The sequence below is a fragment of the Aplysia californica genome, unplaced genomic scaffold, assembly GCF_000002075.1.
Source record: "Aplysia californica isolate F4 #8 unplaced genomic scaffold, AplCal3.0 scaffold00299, whole genome shotgun sequence".
Taxonomy (NCBI): Eukaryota; Metazoa; Mollusca; class Gastropoda; order Aplysiida; family Aplysiidae; genus Aplysia; species Aplysia californica.
In genome coordinates this window covers 814,762-834,536 of record NW_004797569.1, presented here as the reverse complement: position 1 = coordinate 834,536, position 19,775 = coordinate 814,762, and the positions used below count along the sequence as shown (strand labels likewise).

The 19,775-nt window shown below is 40.9% G+C and overlaps 1 protein-coding gene across 1 annotated transcript in view; it reads right to left on the bottom strand.

The window, feature by feature from the left end:
- Positions 1-19,775, bottom strand: part of LOC101851745 (anaphase-promoting complex subunit 2) — a gene marked incomplete at its 5' end in the record, with an annotated part of 51,526 nt that overhangs the window by 28,480 nt on the left and 3,271 nt on the right. Inside the window, 6 exon segments of the mRNA XM_013084521.2 lie at positions 526-812; positions 1,494-1,666; positions 8,456-8,573; positions 9,384-9,666; positions 10,665-10,797; positions 18,394-18,451. Of these exon segments, the coding sequence (XP_012939975.1) occupies positions 526-812; positions 1,494-1,666; positions 8,456-8,573; positions 9,384-9,666; positions 10,665-10,797; positions 18,394-18,451 (1,052 nt within the window).

Genomic DNA, 19,775 nt, shown 5'->3' with positions numbered 1-19,775 from the left:
ATGAAAACCTGGGCCAAAGAGGTGTGTTGGTGAGGGACAGTCCGTAGACTGATCTCACCTCAACCGCCAGGTGCCCGGTTTCTGTTGGATGGGTGACCTTTCTTTTTACTGCACTTGAGGTCAGCGGTGGAAGAAAAGATAGAAGAAGAAAGAAAGAAGGAAGGAGAAGAGGACGATACACCAAAGTGAGTGTCGCTCACGGAACCCAGAGGGTTGGGGTCCGTGTGCGACACTCCGCCTTTGAGGGGGTTGCACCTTCTGCAGACGAAGCAGTGGGTCTATTTATATCCCCCCGACCCACTGGGGGTATGTAACTCTCTGTTTTTGAGCTATGGCTATCGTATACTGCAGTATTCTTATCAAATATCTATTGTTCTTATTTCTCCTTTTTAGGGTTTGTTACTGTCTTGTAACACCTCTAATCTTTGACACTTAAATGACCTCATTGTGTTGCAAGTGCCGTAAAACTCTTACTAAATCAAAAAACCCTACAAAGTGACGAGAAGATCAGAATCAAAGACTCACATTTCCTGTTGCACTTCCCTTGCGGGAGTCCTGTATCCGTGCATTCACACGGCGTGACTCCGTAACATCACGGAGCATGACCTCACAGAAGTGCAGTGGGGCTTCGCCAAAACGCAGTTTCAACAGCTCCAAGTAACGTAGCTCTCGCTCCACATCGCAATGGTACTGGCTCAAGATGCGGTCAGCAAGCAGGGCACGGTACTCATTAAAGCACAGTTCCTTGCTGCCATAAATGTTGACAAGCGTCGACAGGATGTCAGCATTTCTGCGTGTTTTTGAAGCAGCAGCTGTCAAAGAGAACAACAGTTTGTTTTCTTGATTCCATAAAGCTTCATCAACTATAAATAAAATCCTCAAATTATTTCATCCTCATCGCAGTGTTACTGTGATTGTCAATCATCAACAAATCCCTTAAACTCTTTCATCTCAATCATAGTGTTGTTGTTGAAGAATAATTTATGAGTCAAAATGATAATAACATTTTTTGGCTCGGAACAGATTAGAACATCAGTATAATACCGCTGAAAAGAAGTAGGATTAGACAAAAAGAAAGCACACACCGTTCGTTCAATGCTTGATAAAATACACAAATGTAATCTTATTATAGATGATAGTTGGTCAAAACAAACAAAATTTGTGTATTCATTTTTATTAAAATACCTTCGAAGATTAAAACATGTCAATCTTCATCAAGCACACAAGCAACAGAAAGATGTTAAAATAAGAAACAAATCCTAACAACAATCTAATGGAAATTAACAAAATCAGAACTACATTTTTGTTAGCTAAAAAAAAATTCTCTTCCCTCTTCACTTTAATTTCACTTTCAACCAAATTAACATCAAATAATCAAGAAAAATCCATGAAGAAACCAAGAAAGAAATACAAATCTAAATTCTCTCCCTTCCTTACTGCACCTCAACTCATTTCACCTGAGACAAAACGATTCCATAAAGGTCTTGACTTACAAGGATCTGCATCCACGGGATCAGGCATCCACTCCTCAAAGTTCTTACTGCTGTTGTCCTCTTCATCCTCCTCCTCCCCAGCTGGTTTCATCTTGACTAACTCATCCACCAGCTCATTGTTGCCCTCATCCGTCAGGCTGGCCACGATGCAACGCACAGTGTCTTCCCGGGACCTGGGCCATCACACATGATCATTTACAAACATTGCATTTCTAATGTTATTTTGAATAAGAAATAAGATTACAGATTTTCACTCTTATATTTCAAATGATGTATTGAATAATGATAAATAGAATAAGCAAACAGCCTCTTTATTTGTATACTCCATCATTTGGGGGGTGTTTTCATCATCATCATCATCATTGCCTTTCTCACCCTGCACCAGGGTATAGGCCACGGACAAACACCCTCCACTTTTCTCTATCCTGGGCTAGCCTCTTGATGTTATTCCATGTCTTCCCACTTTTCTGTACATCGATTTCTGTGATTCTTCTCCAGGTTCCACGAGGTCTTCCCCTTGACCTCTTGCCCTGTGGTTTCCAATCCAAAACTTTCTTTGTTATGCAGCTGCCTGACTTCCTGAGAGTATGTCCAATCCATAGCCACCGCCTTCTTCCTACCTCATCTCTGACTAGGATCTGTTTTGTTTTCCTTAACACTTCCACATTGGTGACCCTGTCTGTCCATCTGATCTTCAGTAACTTTCTTAGACCCCTGTTCAAGAAAACCTGGATCCTCTTTATACAAGTCTGTGATGCGTTCCATGCCTCACATCCATACAACAGGACAGACTTCACATTTAAAAATAGAAAATCCTCAGCTTTGTTCAAAGTGAGGTATCTGTGGTCTTCCAAATCATATCCAAAGATATGAAAGCAGCCTGTGCTTTTCCAATGCAGGACTTTATTTCAGCACCTGTTCTTCCCTCTATGTCAATTATGCTCCCAAGATAGCAGAAGGATTCAACGTTTTCTAGGGCCTTTCCTTCTATTGTGACCTGCTCCTTTCGTTGTGCATCTGTCCTTAGGACCTTTGACTTTCCCGGGTGGATCCTCAATCCAACAGACTCCGATAGGCTGTTTAATACTGGTCTTTGCTTGAATCTGTTCCTGGGTGTGCAACAGAAGCACCAAGTCGTCTGCAAAATCCAGATCGTCCAACTGTGTCCACTGTATATCATTTCTGTGTCCTCTGGTGGTTTCCTTCAATGGCTGGGCTATACGTAATGGTGGAAAATGGCGAGTAGTTTGTTAAAGGTCTTATTTCACCGAAAAATGTCAATAAAATTATACACCAAAAAATGCACTTAAAAGTCCGAACACTGCACTGCACCTCCATGGTGGAATAAGGAAAGTTTCAGACACACAGTCCAAACAGAAACAGTAAAAGAGCTCCAAAACAAGCAGAGCCGATGTAAACACGACCTTGTCGCCGCAGGAGCAGCGCCAAAAAAAACAAAAACAGCGCATTGGGTTAGGGACGTAGGGTTTTACCTCTAGTTCCAAGTACTCTATCGTCAATTTGGTAGGTCTTGGACAGTCGAAAGACAGTATCCATGTGTTAGTGCGGATCTCTTTCCCATCTCGTCACACTATGACACGACAAGCGTGGGTGACACCTATTTCTTGCACCATTTCTTCCTCCGTACAGCCGTCTAGGTCACAGCTCTTTACAACACACCTGGAAGTATTGAGACTCCTGTGAGGCTCAACACTTACAGGGATGTCGCCAAACGACGTACATGACGTACATTTCCGTAATTGTACGGAATCGGCCATGTTGGCAACCTCCACAAAGAGGTCGCCAGACCCCCTGGGGGGAGACTTTCTTTGGTCTAGGGATGCCACAGGCTCTGAGAGCTTTGCCAATGGCAAAGACGCTTAAAGAAGTTACTTTTGTTTTAGACTTATCAGCTGAGGAGATCACCAAATAAGGTGACCATCCTAGCGATGTTTGTCTAGGCAGGTCCCAGATACTAATATTGTCGTCCTCTCTCAACCGTTTTCTTTTGCCCTGGTCAGGATTCGCACCCACTCCTCCTGACAGGGACTCGTTGGGAATTGGGGTAGTGGGAGAAATTTTTGATTTTATATCCATATATATATGACGTTTTTGTTCATCTCCAGGGCTCCACACCCGCCACCTATTCCAACAAGGGGACACCGCTCGGAAGTCCATAGCTGGTGTCAGGGCTACCCTGGAGGTATACTCCCAATCAGACGGCAAGAAATCTTGCCTTCTAACCAAGATTGGCCAACACCGGTTCTATGAACCAGTCGCAACTGATTGAGTGCAATAGGCCACTGCACCCGCCCGTCTAGACCGAATCCAGGGCCAAAGTGGCGTGTTGGTGAGGAAAGCCACACCTCAGCCACCAGGGTCCCCTTCTCCGGTCGTACGGGTCGCAACCCACGGTCCACGGGGTGCCTCGCGTTGCGGGGGTTTGGGGTCTATTCTTTGCTGGACCGGACCTTCGGTCGACAGAACGGAAAGAAAGATAGATGGATAGAAGACATAGCAAGAGCGGACAAAAGATGCCACCCCTACGTCAGAGAGCTAGTGACGTACGAGTGGCATCCCACCAGCGGGGGGGTTACACCCCCTGTTGATGGGACAGCCAACTATTTTTATTTTATTCCCCGGTCAGCTCGGGGAAGGACGAAAGAAGAAGGAAGAAAGACGATAGAAGACAGACGATACACCAAAGCAAGTGTCGCCCATGTGCACCTGAGCGCAGATGTCCATGGGCGACAAATCGCCAGTGAAGGGGTTGCACCTCCTGCTGGCGGAGCAGTGGGTCTATGTCTCAAACCATTTATAATATTATTCCATTTGAACCTTGAAAATACAGCACATTGTTACTAAGTTTGGCTAACACATTTCTATTACACATTCTTGGAGTTGCAGACTATTGTAGTATGTTACAAGGTATTGATAACGGGTTCTCTTTATTTAAAAAATATTTCGTCAAGAATCATTGTCGTATGTCGACTTACAACAGGGTTCAATTGCATCATTATTGTAGTAAGTCGCCTTGATACGTTGTACTTGACGAAAACTTCAGGTAACAAAGTCGTATGTCGTACAACAGAGAAAGCAGCTCATGTATTTAAAATTTGATTCGATTTTTTAAATCAGCGCAGAAAATAACGTAATTTTATGTTGCAATATTTATCTTATCAAGAACTTGTCCGAAATGAAACAGCTTTTTGCCTCTCTTGAAAATTTTGCATTTTGACATACGACAAAGATGAATGCCGGCGACGATGTGAGCACCTAACAGGCTGTCAAGCTGTATGTCTTCAGAGGGTTGAGAAGTTAAATTGTAGTTTACTGACCCGCCAAGGAGGCAATAATGAAGAGCTGTGAGCTTTCACAAGGAAAAGAAATCAGACTGTACAAACTCGCACTTCCAACTTAATTCAAACCAATGTCTGCTGCATAACTCTTTGACGTTTTCGCTTTGCATATGAAAGACAAGAGCTCAATCCCCAAGTGGGGGAACAAATTTATACAGTACCGTTTTTTTGTGCTAAATAGTATCCCATAATAATAATAATAATAATAATAATAGATAGCATTTGTATAGCACAAATTCCCGCTCAATAGCAAGCTCTATGCGCTTCACAATCTATACTATTACCCCAGCAGACCTGAGAGCATTCTGAAACAACCTCAACTTCCTGAGAAGCATACAGCGCAAGCAGCCATTTATAGGCGCTAAAACACTAACATACTGACAAGATCTTACACAGTGCTTCCAACAACAGAAGCTGAAAAGAAAGGAAAATCCTGCCGCGGGTCCAGGGACAGCATCACGGAGAGGGTTCAGCAAAGAAATTGAAATTTAGTGTTTTTAGGGTTGAAAATGACATGTGGGAGCCTGTTAGAAGAGATTGCGAAAAACCCATAACACCTATTTTGTCACAAAGATTTTGTCTTGTTTGATTTCTCCACCTTCAAATCTTTCCATTGTTGGCAATGTTAAAAAACAGGTTCCCCTCGACATTGCTACTATCATCTAATTGATTTGTCATCGCACCATTGACGGAAGGCAAACCTGGGAATAAAGATTAGGTATGTACCCTGAAAATAGAGTATAGAGTTACCCAACGAATACCCAAATTTTACTTAATTTTCACTTTTGAATGTCGGCTGTCACAACCTCGGAACACCACTATGAATAGTTCTTTTACTGTTTTAGTTTTTGCATAAATGTCGGTCGCCACGACCCTTATATCATGCTTTCGTAGAATTATTGCACTGACAATTTCTCTAGATCTAGACAAATTTGCAAAAGAGTTTCTTTCTGAGAGGGATTTTCTTACTAAAATCCCAAGTCAATTAACATGATCAACCACGGCGTCCAAAATTCCGTCTCAGCAATCTTTTAGTTAGTCCGGGCCCCCGGGATAGGCCATAGATCACCGGCAGGTGACCTGCAATTTCACGCGTCAAGTCGGGGATTGACCGGGATCAACTCGTGCACAGCGCTGTCCTATCTTCTCCTTATCAAAACGCGTTTCTTCCCCGAATTTCATGAGCCGTAAAATGATGCTCACTCTACTCCTAGAATCTACTTCTTCACCAATTTCGCTTCATCTACGTCTTCTTGGTATCTTGTGAAAGTTTCAACAGCTTTCATTAATTCGTTTGGGAATAAGAAAAGTTTTAAATTGTGAGTGTTATGTGATCGGAAATGCCATTTATAATGTGATCTCTTCAAATTTAATTACAAATCATTCCAAAATGAAACAATGGAGTTTATTTCTGTTTGCGCGGTCGGATAGCCATCAAATCATTTTCTAATGATGTGAATTTTGTTTTTCCAGCACTTTGCAGTTACTGGCAATTAGTTAGTGAATTGTGTTCCTAGGTAAAAATTGTTAAACTGCAATGGGTCACTCATATGAGAGGCATAGAGTCTCTGAATGAACTTTGTCGGGTTTGTTGGCGTTTAAAATTAACTGTCAAACAAAAAAGTACAGAAAGCCCCGATTATGTAAGACAATGGCAGGAGATATTCTCTTGATTTATGGGATTGATGTGAGGGACGAAAATGAACAGTCGTATTCCATTAACGTTTGTGTCAAGTGTTTTACCGTGGTTTCATCTATCAAAAGGAGATATGGTGTTACGTCATGTCAATTCATGCCGCAAAAAAAGCTGTTGACACCAGTAGGAACATGTGGTGTGCTTTGACAATAGCATAAATGTGAATTCCTTCTCCGTTTTGTCGGCACTGCTTGGGTGGTTGCATACAAAGATCCATTTCAAGCAAACATCGCAAAACACCCCAAGCATACCTCCCTCCATCCCCATGTATGCAAGGAACTAACAAACACAATTTATACAGAAACAAGAAAATACTCCCGCGAAACTGCAAAAATTGAGGAAGCTAGTGGACTGGAAGCAATATTCAATCTTCTCAATGAAAGATTTAGCCATGTATCAATATATCACATCTCAAACCAGTCAAACAATTTTCACTTCCAGAAATCTCCGTAGCTATCGACAATTACATATTATGGCCGCATTCAGACGCTATTTCCCCGCAAAGTTATCCCAAAGCAACACATATCATAGCAACACTGTATTCCACACATACAACAACACATGTTTGCTCTCAGGCTTTTGGGAGAACAGGACACAGAAAGCAGCCACCAAGCGATCTCAAAACTGGAAGCCAGATCACGAAGGATCCCAAACCAGATAGACATAATGAATTTTATTTTTGTGTCGCATCTCCTGCAAATAGCTCCCTCATTGCGTGCTGCTGGATATGTTTAGAAAGAAAAATTGTTTAAATTTATACTTTTATTCTGTACATGTTCATTTTGTGAAAAGAAATCGGTGCTGTATATTGAAGATACGTCAGTATATCATTATGCAGGAGGATACACATTCCGTTGGATACAAAACGTCATGAATACAGGGAAGCGTTTTGGCTATCATGCTCATGACAAGTTCCATGTTCGTGCTGGAAACAAAATTTTGAGTGAGTCAATTTTTAAACACATTTTCCTGTCTTACGTGGCAGTTTTGTAAATATTTATTGTTAGGCTTAAAAGTTATTAGCCCCTCAATATGTGTTTGTTGTTTTGACTAACTATAAATAGACATACATTTTAAGAGCATCTAACTCCAAAACGTGAGCTGTCATGGTATTGATATTTCGTACCAATAAAGAAGTTTAGTTGCTTTCTCTAAAGAACAAACTTGTGTTCACGTATGATATTTTTTGTTTGTGCAAGACGATAAAACATGTGTTGAAAAATTCATTTCACCGGCTACCGACGTAGGTAGCGGGAGGTCGGGTTAGTGACCTCTGGGTGACTGGCCCGCCGTGACCCGGTCACTCCATCGCCGAGCGAACTAAAAGAGCGGTGTTTGTACGCCGTGCTACGCGCATATTCTCCAGCCATGGTAACAATCCGAAGCTAGACAGAAAGAAAGAGTGAATGAAAGAAAGGAGGAAACTGGCACAAAAAGTTCGCTATCACGGCTAGCCAGATTTTGATCAATTCACAAGTTTAAAAAGTATTGCCGACTAACCTCTAATGAATGTACGGCAAGATAATGACCGATTGCGGGAAATGTGCAATCTGGCAGGTTTCTTTAACATTAACTTATTGCCAAAAGAATTTGCCTAGCCTACTGTAAATATCTGGAACTTATACAAGACGATACCAAGTCGAGTACGGATCCTTTGCCGTGGAATTTTGGTATCCCGACGCTATCACATTTTTTTACAGACAGAGTTGATAACGATTGGGGAGCAAGTACCAATCTGTTAGAAAGTATGGACTTCCATAAAAATACAGAAGATTGGAAGCACTGCATACACCCCTGCAGCCCTATAATAAGGGTACAAACAGCCTACTCCTTAACAGACTTACTTATGCCAAAGGGGTCGTAAATCATATAAAATTATTACAAAAAACAGGTTGGACTGGGGGTACCTCAGATATCGACTGACAGGCTCGCAAACCAGCTCCAAAATAACTCCTGCTGGCTCGAGTAACCTCAAGGACTTGATTGCTGCGATGTATGCTGTCAGGATATCAGCTGTATTGACACCTGGAGGCAAAAAAAAAAAAAAGAAAAAAGAACGAAAACCCAAACATGATCTGCAGGTCACACGCAACAAACTGTAATTGTCCTACATTTCCGAGTTACGTGTCTGCCAGTAACTCACATCATTAACTTCTCCGAGTGGAAACTTGTTTAATTCTTCAACTTTTACCTTCGACTCATAAACTGGAGGGTCACGGTACTTCCCAAAGGGAAGCACTTCATTATCGCCATATCATTTCAGTAATGTAACATATCAGTGGTTTTACACTCTAACACTCTAAACCTTTGACTTTATGAAAAAAGACACCTTTCCGTAACTTTTATACTATTTGTCTGGCTTTCAATGAAGACCCACAGACGAACCTCGACGATGGTTTCAAAACAAATGTAAGAATTGACCTTTGTCTTCTAGTTACACAATTTAAGCATAACAGCATCGAGCCATCAGGGATCAAAAGTGTATTTTCACCAGCTTCTGCCACACAAAAGTATACATTCATAGCACGCAAGTGAGACAAACACTTCGATAAAGCAAAAGAACACTGAAGAAGTAGAACCTACCAATGCCAGCTTTTAATCACCTAGTTTTTAAAGAGAACTGTCCTTCTTCTCATTTGTGTTAAAATGAGTAGTAGCTGACCTCGAGAACTAATTCAGAAATAACACCCTCCCCACCACACACACACATCTCCCCCCCATGACTATTTAATATCAAGAAATACTGTGAGTAACTGTTTACCCCTGTCTTGACAATCTGCTAATAAAAAAGAGCACTCAAGATCAAAATGGACAAATAAAAAGTCATGCTCTTACCAGGATGAAGAAGCCTGTTTTCAAGAGCACTCCTCAGGGTAGTCACAAGTTCTGATCGAAGGTCAGTTTTCTGCAAGCATTCTGTCAAGTCAATAATGGCCGGCTTCGAGTCTGGGTAGTCGATGATGATGTCAAAAAACTGACTTATCAGGGACTTTGCATAGGTTTCATAGATGTAATGTCGGAGGCGGTCGCGGAAGGCATCGACGCCCGCCAGCTGTGAAGCCGTCTGTCTCCCCGCATACATTTGTTTTAGCCAGCCCAGAATGTGGTTGTCAAGCCACTACAGCAGGGAGTGGGAATAAATAAAACATGCAGAAAAATAAGTGTCATGACGCGGTGGAATCAAGCGCTCGTCAGTGTTTAGCCATGTGGAGTTATTGGTATCTTCTTAACTTTTTCATTTGTCTTGCTTTCAACGAAAAAAAGATCAATCTATCCTGATTAGAAGTCAAGATATCTGCGATAGAAAAAGGTAAGGGTCACTTGGTTTCAGAGATAAAATTAGCGAGAAAATGGCCACCAAAGTGTTGTGACTTCCTTATGAGTCCTCAAAAATAGAAAATGTACACTTTTTGTGGCATTTATCAACGTTTTTTCAGTAAAATCCAGACAGAAATGTATTTCTAAATGAACATAAAAGATGAGCCCCCCAAAAAAAAATTTGATAAGAAATTGCCACATCGCGAAAAAGGCAGTTTTCTTCATTTTCATAATTTCTTTACAAGTGCGTCAATTAACCATGATGCCTCACATATACGCTTGACCTGAGGGCAACTGAAGGGAGACATTCTGTTAACACAGACAAGGGCAAGTGAGGGAGTGCCATTGTGTAAGTGTGCGAGTGTGCACAAGTAAGAGTATGAGAAAAAGAAGTGAGAGATAGAAGAAGAAAAGAGAGAGAGAATAAAAAGTTGACTTTTTTTAAAAGATCCCTTGGTGGTCCAAAATCGATAAGAGTAGGCTTCGGCCGCCACCCAGGTAAAATTCAAAATTTCCTACCAACTGAAAATGTTTAAATGTTTCCCGCGTGCTCATATGACCATGTGCAGTTGCGTGCACCGTAGACCACTTACAAAAAAAAACCTGTATGGGATTTAAGATTCGGTTGGTCACCCAATTTTTAAACCCATACGCAAAGATCAGAGAAGATTAAACAAAGCCATTTCATTTCAGCTTGTTTTAACCCCGGGCAGACGAAAGTGAACAAGCTATAGCTGAGGCAGGTTTATGCTGCAACTTCACAAAAGCAGCCACAATTCATAAAACAGCCTATCATACCTCCTCCAACTCAGAGATAAACGACGTGTCAAAAGTCCCCTTGCACTCCTCCTGAATGTGCTGCTCTATCTGGCTGTGCACAATCTCCGTCACCGCAGAGCCAGAGATCAGTTCCACCAGACCCATCTCATCCCTGAAGTCAGAAACAAATCAACAAAAATGTTTTACAAACCTATCCTTGATACAATTTCAATCATGTACCATACCGACCACTTCAACCCCTGTTTGTCTGGGCCACATGTGGCTGGAAGGGATATTTTTGATTTAGCAAGAGGTTTATAGCACTTGCTACACAATTTGTTAAAAAATGTGCTAAGATTAGGTGTTAAAAGAGAGTCATAAAAACAAGAAAGAAGGAGGAGAGATACGGACAATAGATGTTTGATAGGAAAGGAGGAATAGACCACACTGTAAGAGCATCCGCCAACCACCCACGGAAGGGATAAGTTCCAGCTAAAAAGCGGAGACACTCAGAAAAATGAACTTCCCCAAAATGAAATCAAACTCACATACGTTTCTTTAAAATGCAAGGCAAAAATCCTTACAACACCACAGATGTGACTTACCCCAACGCGGTAAATTTTATAGGAGACAGAAAATTTTTTTATTTCCAAACAACAATGTCTAACGATCAATAAATGCTTTAAACACTCTGTAAAAACACTTAATCGAAAAACTGTAGACCTTTTTTCCTTAAAAAATCATTTTTAATGAAACTGTGTGGGTTGGACCATTATGTTGCTGAAATTGTTCCGGATACAACCGATCAACCCTAAATTTTGTGGGTTGGTCTGTTTTATCAGGAAGCTGCTGCTGGCCTTGAGTGCAGACAAGTCGCACTTGCAGGTAACTTATCTGACCTGTTGTTTCAATCGAAAAAAAAGAAGAAGTAGAAGAAAGAGGAGGACGAGGACGAGGAGGAGGAAGAGGACAAGAAGAAAAAGAAGAAGAAGAAAAAGAAGAAGAAGAAGAAGAAGAAGAAGAAGAAGAAGAAGAAGAAGAGGAAGAGGAAGAGGAAGAGGAAGAAGAAGAAGAAAAAGAAAGATGAAGAAGAAGAAGAAGAAGAAGAAGAAGAAGAAGAAGAAGAAGAAGAAGGAGAAGGAGAAGGAGAAGGAGAAGAAGAAGAAGAAGAAGAAGAAGAGGAGGGGAAAGTGGAAGGGGGAGGGGGATAAGGAGAAAAACGAAAATGAGGAGGAGGAAAAGTAAAAAGAAAAAAAAGGAGAGAGAGGAAGAGGAGGAGGAGGATTCTATTGCTATCATACTATCAGCCGCAGTCATTTCAGTGCGAGGGATTCAATTCGGGCAAAACAGCAGTCACAAAGTTGAACATTTACTAGAAATAAAAGTACAGGAAGCAGAACACAGCAATGGCTCTAATAACTACATTTGAAATAGAAGAACAGGAGGTTCGAAGGGTAAGGGAGAGCAGCTTCAACAACAACAACAACAACAGAAGCAGCAGCAGCAGGCCTTTAGAATTTACGACAGTGTCTGACACGGTACTATTGCCACTGAGTGGTCATTCAAATGCCTGAAAAAAGTAATGCTTAGAAAGAAAAGAAAGCAGAAAGCCACATAAAAGCCCCGCTACCTCAGCAATTGTTTCAGTGAAGTAGGTTACATAATAATAATACATCGTTATTATACAAAAAGACTTTGTAAGTACATGCCAACTTTCTTCAAGGAGCATGGCCTGACAACAACTACTTTATTGAGTTTTCTCAACAATAGAAGACCACGTCTGTCTCACTACTCTATGTCCTGTGGCTATAACAAGGCAATACGACAAAAAGTAACCACTGTTGTGAAATACTCTACACCAATCGAATTTGACTTAATAGCTTTCAAAACTTCTTACTGAAGCGCTGTGTCATAATAATTGTGGTAGCATAGTGGTATGACAGCCTTTAACTCCAGTAGATGCTTTATACTTGCTGGCAGTTCTCTTTTATCTGTCTTTGAGAGAAGTCCAACAGTAACTGATACACATAGGGTGTTCATCTTTCTTGTTCCTGGCAGCGCCTGCCATTCAACATCAAAGCCTGTACTGAATTTTAAAGTCTGGAGTGTACTTTGATGCCTGCAAGAGAGTACAGTCCCTCGCTTTTCTCTCTGAGCAGATCGTTTTGTACTCTCCGACCTTTGAGACATCTTTGAAAAAGCTGTGGTCCAGGTACATAACTTCATAGGGCCTGGGGATACGTCTGGCTTTGAGCATGACGTTCATGTATTCCACTGGGATGTAAACCAGTGCGTTTTTTAGCTCAATAACGCCATGGGCTGAATCCACCTCCATTTGAGAACGGCCGCTGGTGAGGAATTTCTGCTCAATTGTGATGTCAGGCTCTTTGGCCAGCGTGGCCATTGCACTCGCCAGGACGCCATTTCTGTTTAGGTAATAGCACCCATCACTGTAGAGGATGAAATGGTTGAAGTCAGTCGTTCGTGATCTGCTGAGGTAGTGAATCAGACATGATGAAAACTGCTGGAGCTCAGACCACCTTCACTTCCATCCCAGACATACTATCTTTCGTCTCTGGTGGCAAGGTCATAAACAGTAAACTTGTGTATAGTTTCTGAGGAAACTAAAGTCTTTCAATCTGAATCCATCCATCCTTCAGATTTTCTACACCACCACAATAGAAACTTTGATAAATTTTGGAATCACTTGCTATGGTAGCAATCTGGGAAGGCAGCACATTATAAAACTAAATAAGTTGATTAAAAAAGGCATCAAGAACAATTGGTAAGACCTAAGTAACTTTGAATATCTGCACAAGACAAACGTTCTAAAAAAGGCGGAAATAATGCTTAGTGACCATAGCCACCCACTGACATCGGAATTTCAACTATCGACCCGCAGTAAACGATACATTTCCAAAAAAGCAAGAACAGACAGATATAGAAATTCATTCGTACCAACTGCAGTGAGGTTACTGAACACACAGTGCTACAAATGAAACAGAGAGAGAGAGAGAGAATGAATGTGTTACGGAGCGGGTTGTCCCAGCCCGTGAGACATGTATTTACTTGGCATAATGTCCTGTCTTGTTGTGCGTTTGCGTGAGTGCACCTTTAAGTCTAACTTTTGTAACGTCTACTGCCATTGTTAACGACCAAGACAAATTTCTCCCTGCGAGATGAATAAAGATTGTCACTGTCATCATTGTCATCAAATGTCGCACTGGTCTTTCTTGGTTGAAAATAAACCCAAATTGTTTTTCTTGAACGCTTGGCAGAACACTCGATAGCTAAAGGTTTTCTCCATGTTTTTTTCTGCCTCTCTGCACATTTGTCCATGTATACTCGATGCAGATCTGACATGTTCTGGAATGTCATCTGCAGACACAATTTTGTTGTTTACTTGCAATAGTAATATGAGAGCATCTTCGAAAGTTTGTCAAAAAATTCTTCCTTATGGAACAACTTATCACCTTTTTTTATTTATTTATTTATTTTAATGTTTTACGGCGCTCGCAACTGCAGAAGGTCATATGAGCGCGCAGGACACACTAAACATTTTCAGTCAGTAGGAAATTTTGAATTTTACCTGGGTGGCGACCGAAGCCTACTCTTATCGATTTTAAACGACAAAGGGATCATTAACGGGCGCAACTTGTACACGGGACCTCCGAGATTTTTCGCCCTTGTCCGAGAAGGCCAGGTGTAGATTTTTCCTACCAGAAGATCAGGGGTGTGGCTGAAAGACAGCAGTAAGAAGGAGCCAAGGAGTAGCAGAAAAAAGGCTGAAACTTGTCATCCTTGGCCTACTCCTGGTGGGCATGATTTGTTCTTGGGGGGCTTTTGTTCGTTTTTCAGAGAAGACACTTTAAATAAGCAAGTGGGTCAGGCCAGCAGTGTTCGTGAACATTGTTTTACAAACAGGAATTCTTCGACCGTTGACCTTTTTTTAAAGTGGTATTGAAAGGTGTAATTTCTTCTTGGGTTTTCACTTGCAGAGCAAAATCTCTTTTTGTCTATCCTGTTTATAATAGCATACGTCAGCTGACTTTTCCTTCCAAGAGAGTGATCAGTGATGTTATTGCATTTTGTACTAACCAGTTTACAATTGCAACAGATGTTAAATTCACGCCCTGCTCGCTTTATACCTTGAAATATGTTGAGGCATTCCCAGTTCTTTCAATCTCTTCTTTTTGTTACCCTTCCATTCGTTTTCATTCCGTGTCCTTTTGGCAGAGATCAAAGATGGCGTAATGGTTGTGTCATCAGCTGGTGTGACATTAGCCTGGTCACTTCAACCACTTTCTACTGTGCTGAAGGTGAGAGGTGACACAGCAATCGTGGCATCATCTGATGGAATGTTATAGCGTTATGTAAGTTAAGAATTGCTATGAGAATAATGCATTATATGACACAGAGAAAATAATCTATACAAAACACAAACAAAACGAACTTTCAAAGAAAGTAGAAAGATATTTCAGAAGGCAATGACTGCAATAAACACTGCAAATGAAAAAAAAAAAGAAGCATTTAAAACAATAATGATCGTTGGGGGCGGACGGGTGTGGTCCCACAACTTTTTTTTCTGAGTGAGTTAGTAAAAAGTAAAATTAGTTCTAGTAGAGGTTTTACAGCGCACGCAACTGCATAAGGTCATACAAGCGCCAGAAGATTAGAGGTGTTTCAAGAGAGTAACAAACATAAAAAAGAAAAAGGGGAGATAAGGACGATAGATGTTTGAAAGGAAAGAAGAAGCAAACCACACCAGAGCACCCACCAACCACCCACAAAAATGAAATGCTATCGACTTCGTCCATTCAATTTTTTTTTTAAGTAATGATTAGGAGACAAGACAGTCATCCCAATAGGGGAAAATGCCTTCACAATTCGGGGACTTTCCAGTACAAAGACAGGGAAGAACACGCGGACAGAAAAAAAATAGTGTCATATAAAACACAATTCATAAAGATGCATTTGAAATACCAGCATTGTCAAGAGACAAACACATTACTGTGGGAACAGTGGGGAGTTTTTGTCATTAATAACATTACCAGCAGCATTATAAACGAAGAAAGAAGAGGAAACGACTAGATCTAAATAACTCCCCATTGAAACCAACAAAAAATATCACACAAACATACCTTTTCGGAGAGCTCCCACGGTTACGTCAGCAAATGCTGGACTATCGAAAATGTAAATCTGATGTCAAACCAAGTCCGCAGACAGGTCGAAGGCCGGGTTAGTCAGTAACTTAGCATGAAACCTCTCATTGTTAGCGCAACAAAAACAGCCAACCCTCATTCCCTCCCTCGCAGGTGGGATAGTCTGAATTATCGGGCTAAAATCCGATGGGTGCCGGGTTATACGGTTTTATTTCTAATGTTTTAAAGACATTTCTAGACAAAACTCAGATCTGTCTTTGAGAGAGCATATGAAATGGCCAATTTACTATTGATAGGGCCATAAAATTTTTAAAAATATTTTGTGGGTTGGTCGGTTTTATCACAAGGCCGACGATGTGAAAAATGAAAATAGAAATCATAGGGTAAACATCATCATCATCAAATGCCAGATCTGTAGACAGAAATGCCAGATCTGTAGACAGACATCGGGGATCATGGTTCTCCATTCATTCCTTTGCTCAGATGCTCTTTAAAAAGGCTATATTACCCTGATCTTTCCATGTCACCCATCTTTTTAGGTTCTTCAAGTACGTTGCTCGGGGCCTGCCTTGTTAGCATTCAGTTTTGCCAATGAGAGCAAGATAGTCAAGACCTTATGTCTATTCACGTGTCCCAAAAACTGCATTTTTGTCTTTTCCTGATTGTTTCTATCAGAGCAACCCACGTGGGCTTATATTTGGAATAAATATAAAAAATGACAACCAGAAACATAGCTTGTAGAAAGGAATTTATAGCCTGAACAAAATTATGACGAAAAAGTTTTACAGAGAAATACAATAATTACCCTGTTTAACTGAAATAACAAATAATAACAACAAATAAACAATAGCAAAGAGCAAAAGTTAACAAATAAAGAAGGAAATAAATGTGAGGCAGCTTGGTGAAATCATGTGCTCGTCAAAATAATGAAAACAACCGACATTTTTCTGGCCATCAAGCAAATTTTTAGAAATTTTTTTGGGGGGGGGGGCTCAGTACCTTCTGTATGTCCATTTAAGAACACATTTCTGTGTGGATTTTACAGAAAAATGTTGATCAAAAGCCTAAAAAATGTAAATTTGCAGTTTCCAATAGGTTGGTCTCTCCAAAGAAAGTAAAGTTCATTACAAACAAATACAGAAAACAGGAAATCAGAAATTACACCAGCAGCTGAGAATCATGTGCTGGGATCTATAACATTAAAACATTATCAACAAAAATAGAAATGAGAGGTGATATACAATCTCATTCACACAAAGAGCTACTTACTTACTTAATACCCGTCATGCCATCAGGCGTTTAGGGCAGCAACAAAGAATCTCCAGCTTTGTCTGTTTTGGGCCATCTCGGTCAAAGTCCCCCACGAATGGTTCCAGGACTTAATTTCAGACTCTACTGTGCGTCTCCAGATCACTTTGGGTCTGCCCCTCTTGCGATGTCCTTCGGGTGTCCAGTGGAGGGCAGTCTTTACAATACAGTCTGATTCTCTTCTCAGAGAATGTCACCCAATCCATCTCCATCTTCTCCTTGTTATTATGTTGGTCATGTCCTCTTGCCTACATTTCCGTAAAAGATCTGCATTGGAAATCTTGTAGAGCTAGAAGATTTGGAGGATTTGGCGTACGCTGGTTGTATGAAAAGAAGATAACTTTGAACGACCATGATCAGTCATCCTCCAGCATTCAGACCCATATAGGAGTGTGGATAGTATAACCTGGTCTGTATACTGAACTGTCCCGATTTCCAGATGTTGATCAGGCATCTGTGTACAGATCTTGCCTTGCCGAGTCTGTTCATGATGTCCTCCTTTGTGTCGCCGTCAGTTTTAATTATGCTGCCCAGGTAGGTAAATTTGTCTGTTATGGGTAGGTCTGCGTTGTTCACCCTAATCAGTGTTGGGGAGCCTACATTCAGTGTCATCACTTCGGTTTTCTTCTGGCTTACTTTGAATCCAATCTGGCGTCCGTATTTGTGGAGTCGGGGGTTTTTTTTCCTGCATGTGCTGGTTGGTATGAGAGAGTAGTGCAAGGTCGTCGGCAAAATCAAGATCCTCAAGGGTGGAGAAGAGGGTACACAGGGAAGCCACTCAACTTTTTTGAAAATAGCTGAAAATCCACGCGCCACGGTCTCGTTAACATAAGAATGAATATCAATTTGAAACCCAAAGGGCGTAAATAGAGAGAAATTTTGGCACAAGTTTTTGTGTGTGCGTGGGTTTTTTTTTCCAACAATAGATTTTATCTCGATCTCAAAAACGGAATAGCGGATCAGGATCAAAATACCGGAAATACCGGAAAAAAGCGGAAAAGTGGCATCCCTGGGTACACCTTATACCTCTTGATGCATCCTCTGTTGTTTTCCTCATTACCAAGAACTACTTATAATAATCTATTTACTATAAATCTTCAAACACTATTCAACATTGTCATAAGGGAGGCTGTTTGCAACCACTATCCGATGCGAACTGAAAAGTCAGTCATCAAATTGAACATTTTATAATAAAATGTACTGCTATCAGCTACTCCACAGAACCCAAATCAGAGCATAATGCTAATATCATTGCATTCAGAAAGGCTTATATCAGATTTAAGTAGGAATTAACTCACAGCTTAATATTCATCTCATTGTTCCTTCTTTGAGTCTGCTGGGCTTCTTCATCCATGTCTGAAAAGAAAGTCACAAAATTTGTCATCAAAATTTAGACTACAAATTCATATCATCAGCATGAACATTTTCAGGGCAGTCAATAGATAACTAATAACAGTGCAAAGAAGTTTATTTGGGGACTGTAAAATCCTTTCGTACTGACCAGCGTATTTTCAATTTTAACAGGAATTACATTTTGAATTCCTTTGAAATTGGAATGTGGCTGCCTGAAAGCAAAGAGCTCTACGAAGTAGGAAAAGCGGTCACATACATAAAAATCAGTTGCACTGCAGGTTGAAGCTACCCTTGACATCTAGCAGGCAAATGCAAAGAAGAAGATATTACACTACGAAAGTCATCTCCAAACGGTTTAATCTCCAAACTCGGAAACTGAATGTGCACTCTGGACCATCTATTACTGTAGCCTACAGTAGTAATAGGCACTTATTTAGTTATTTTGTGCCTTTTTCAGGAATCGAACTCACATCTTCAACATGCAACAGTGAAGAGCCTAATCATTACACCACAGGTGCCAGTGATTGCTATACCATCATACTGTTGCACTTCAGGTTAAAACTACATTTAAGCAGCAACATATTGAGCTAATGACTGGACACAAAATACTGATTCCTCTATAATTAAAAATAATGCTCTGGCTCATCAATAAAAGTTTCAAGTCTAAAATTTTACAGTTTCTGTGCAAAAAAAAGAGCTGTCTTTGATTCACCCCACCCCCCCATCTACCCTCTTCATTACATCATCAGGCGCAATGGAATTAATGGAATTCGGCCCCCCCATGTCCTGAAAGTTGGATCCTGAAATCCCCCCCCCCCGCCCAACCACGATCTCCATGACTTCTCGACCCACCTGTCAGTTTGATTCCCCTCCCCTCGCCCCCTCCCCGGGGAATTAACACAGAATTTTATTACTCAGCATCTGTTGCATTATTTCTGAACCCCTCAGCTTTGTGCTTGTGTTTGTCTTTCTTGTTTTATCTTTCATGAGAAATTATCTTCCGAAAAAAGATTAGCATTTAACTTCTTTTATCTGACTTTCCTTCCCACCCTATCCCATTCCCTACATCCCCCGTTTAAAAAAAATCTTTCCGACAGAGTAGACCCAAAAAATCCACTTCTTTGGAATATCTTTTTTTTAAAGACCGTGACCTGTGCTTAAATGTCCGGGGCGCTCATGGTCTAGAGGTACGGCGTTCGCCTCTCATTCGATAGGTCCCGGGTTCGAAACCTGATAGTGACGGACAATTTTCTTCTCTTAAATCTTCTTCTTTTATCCCCTTTCCTGCTCTCTAACCATGTTTTTTTTAAATTAACCTGCCCCCCCC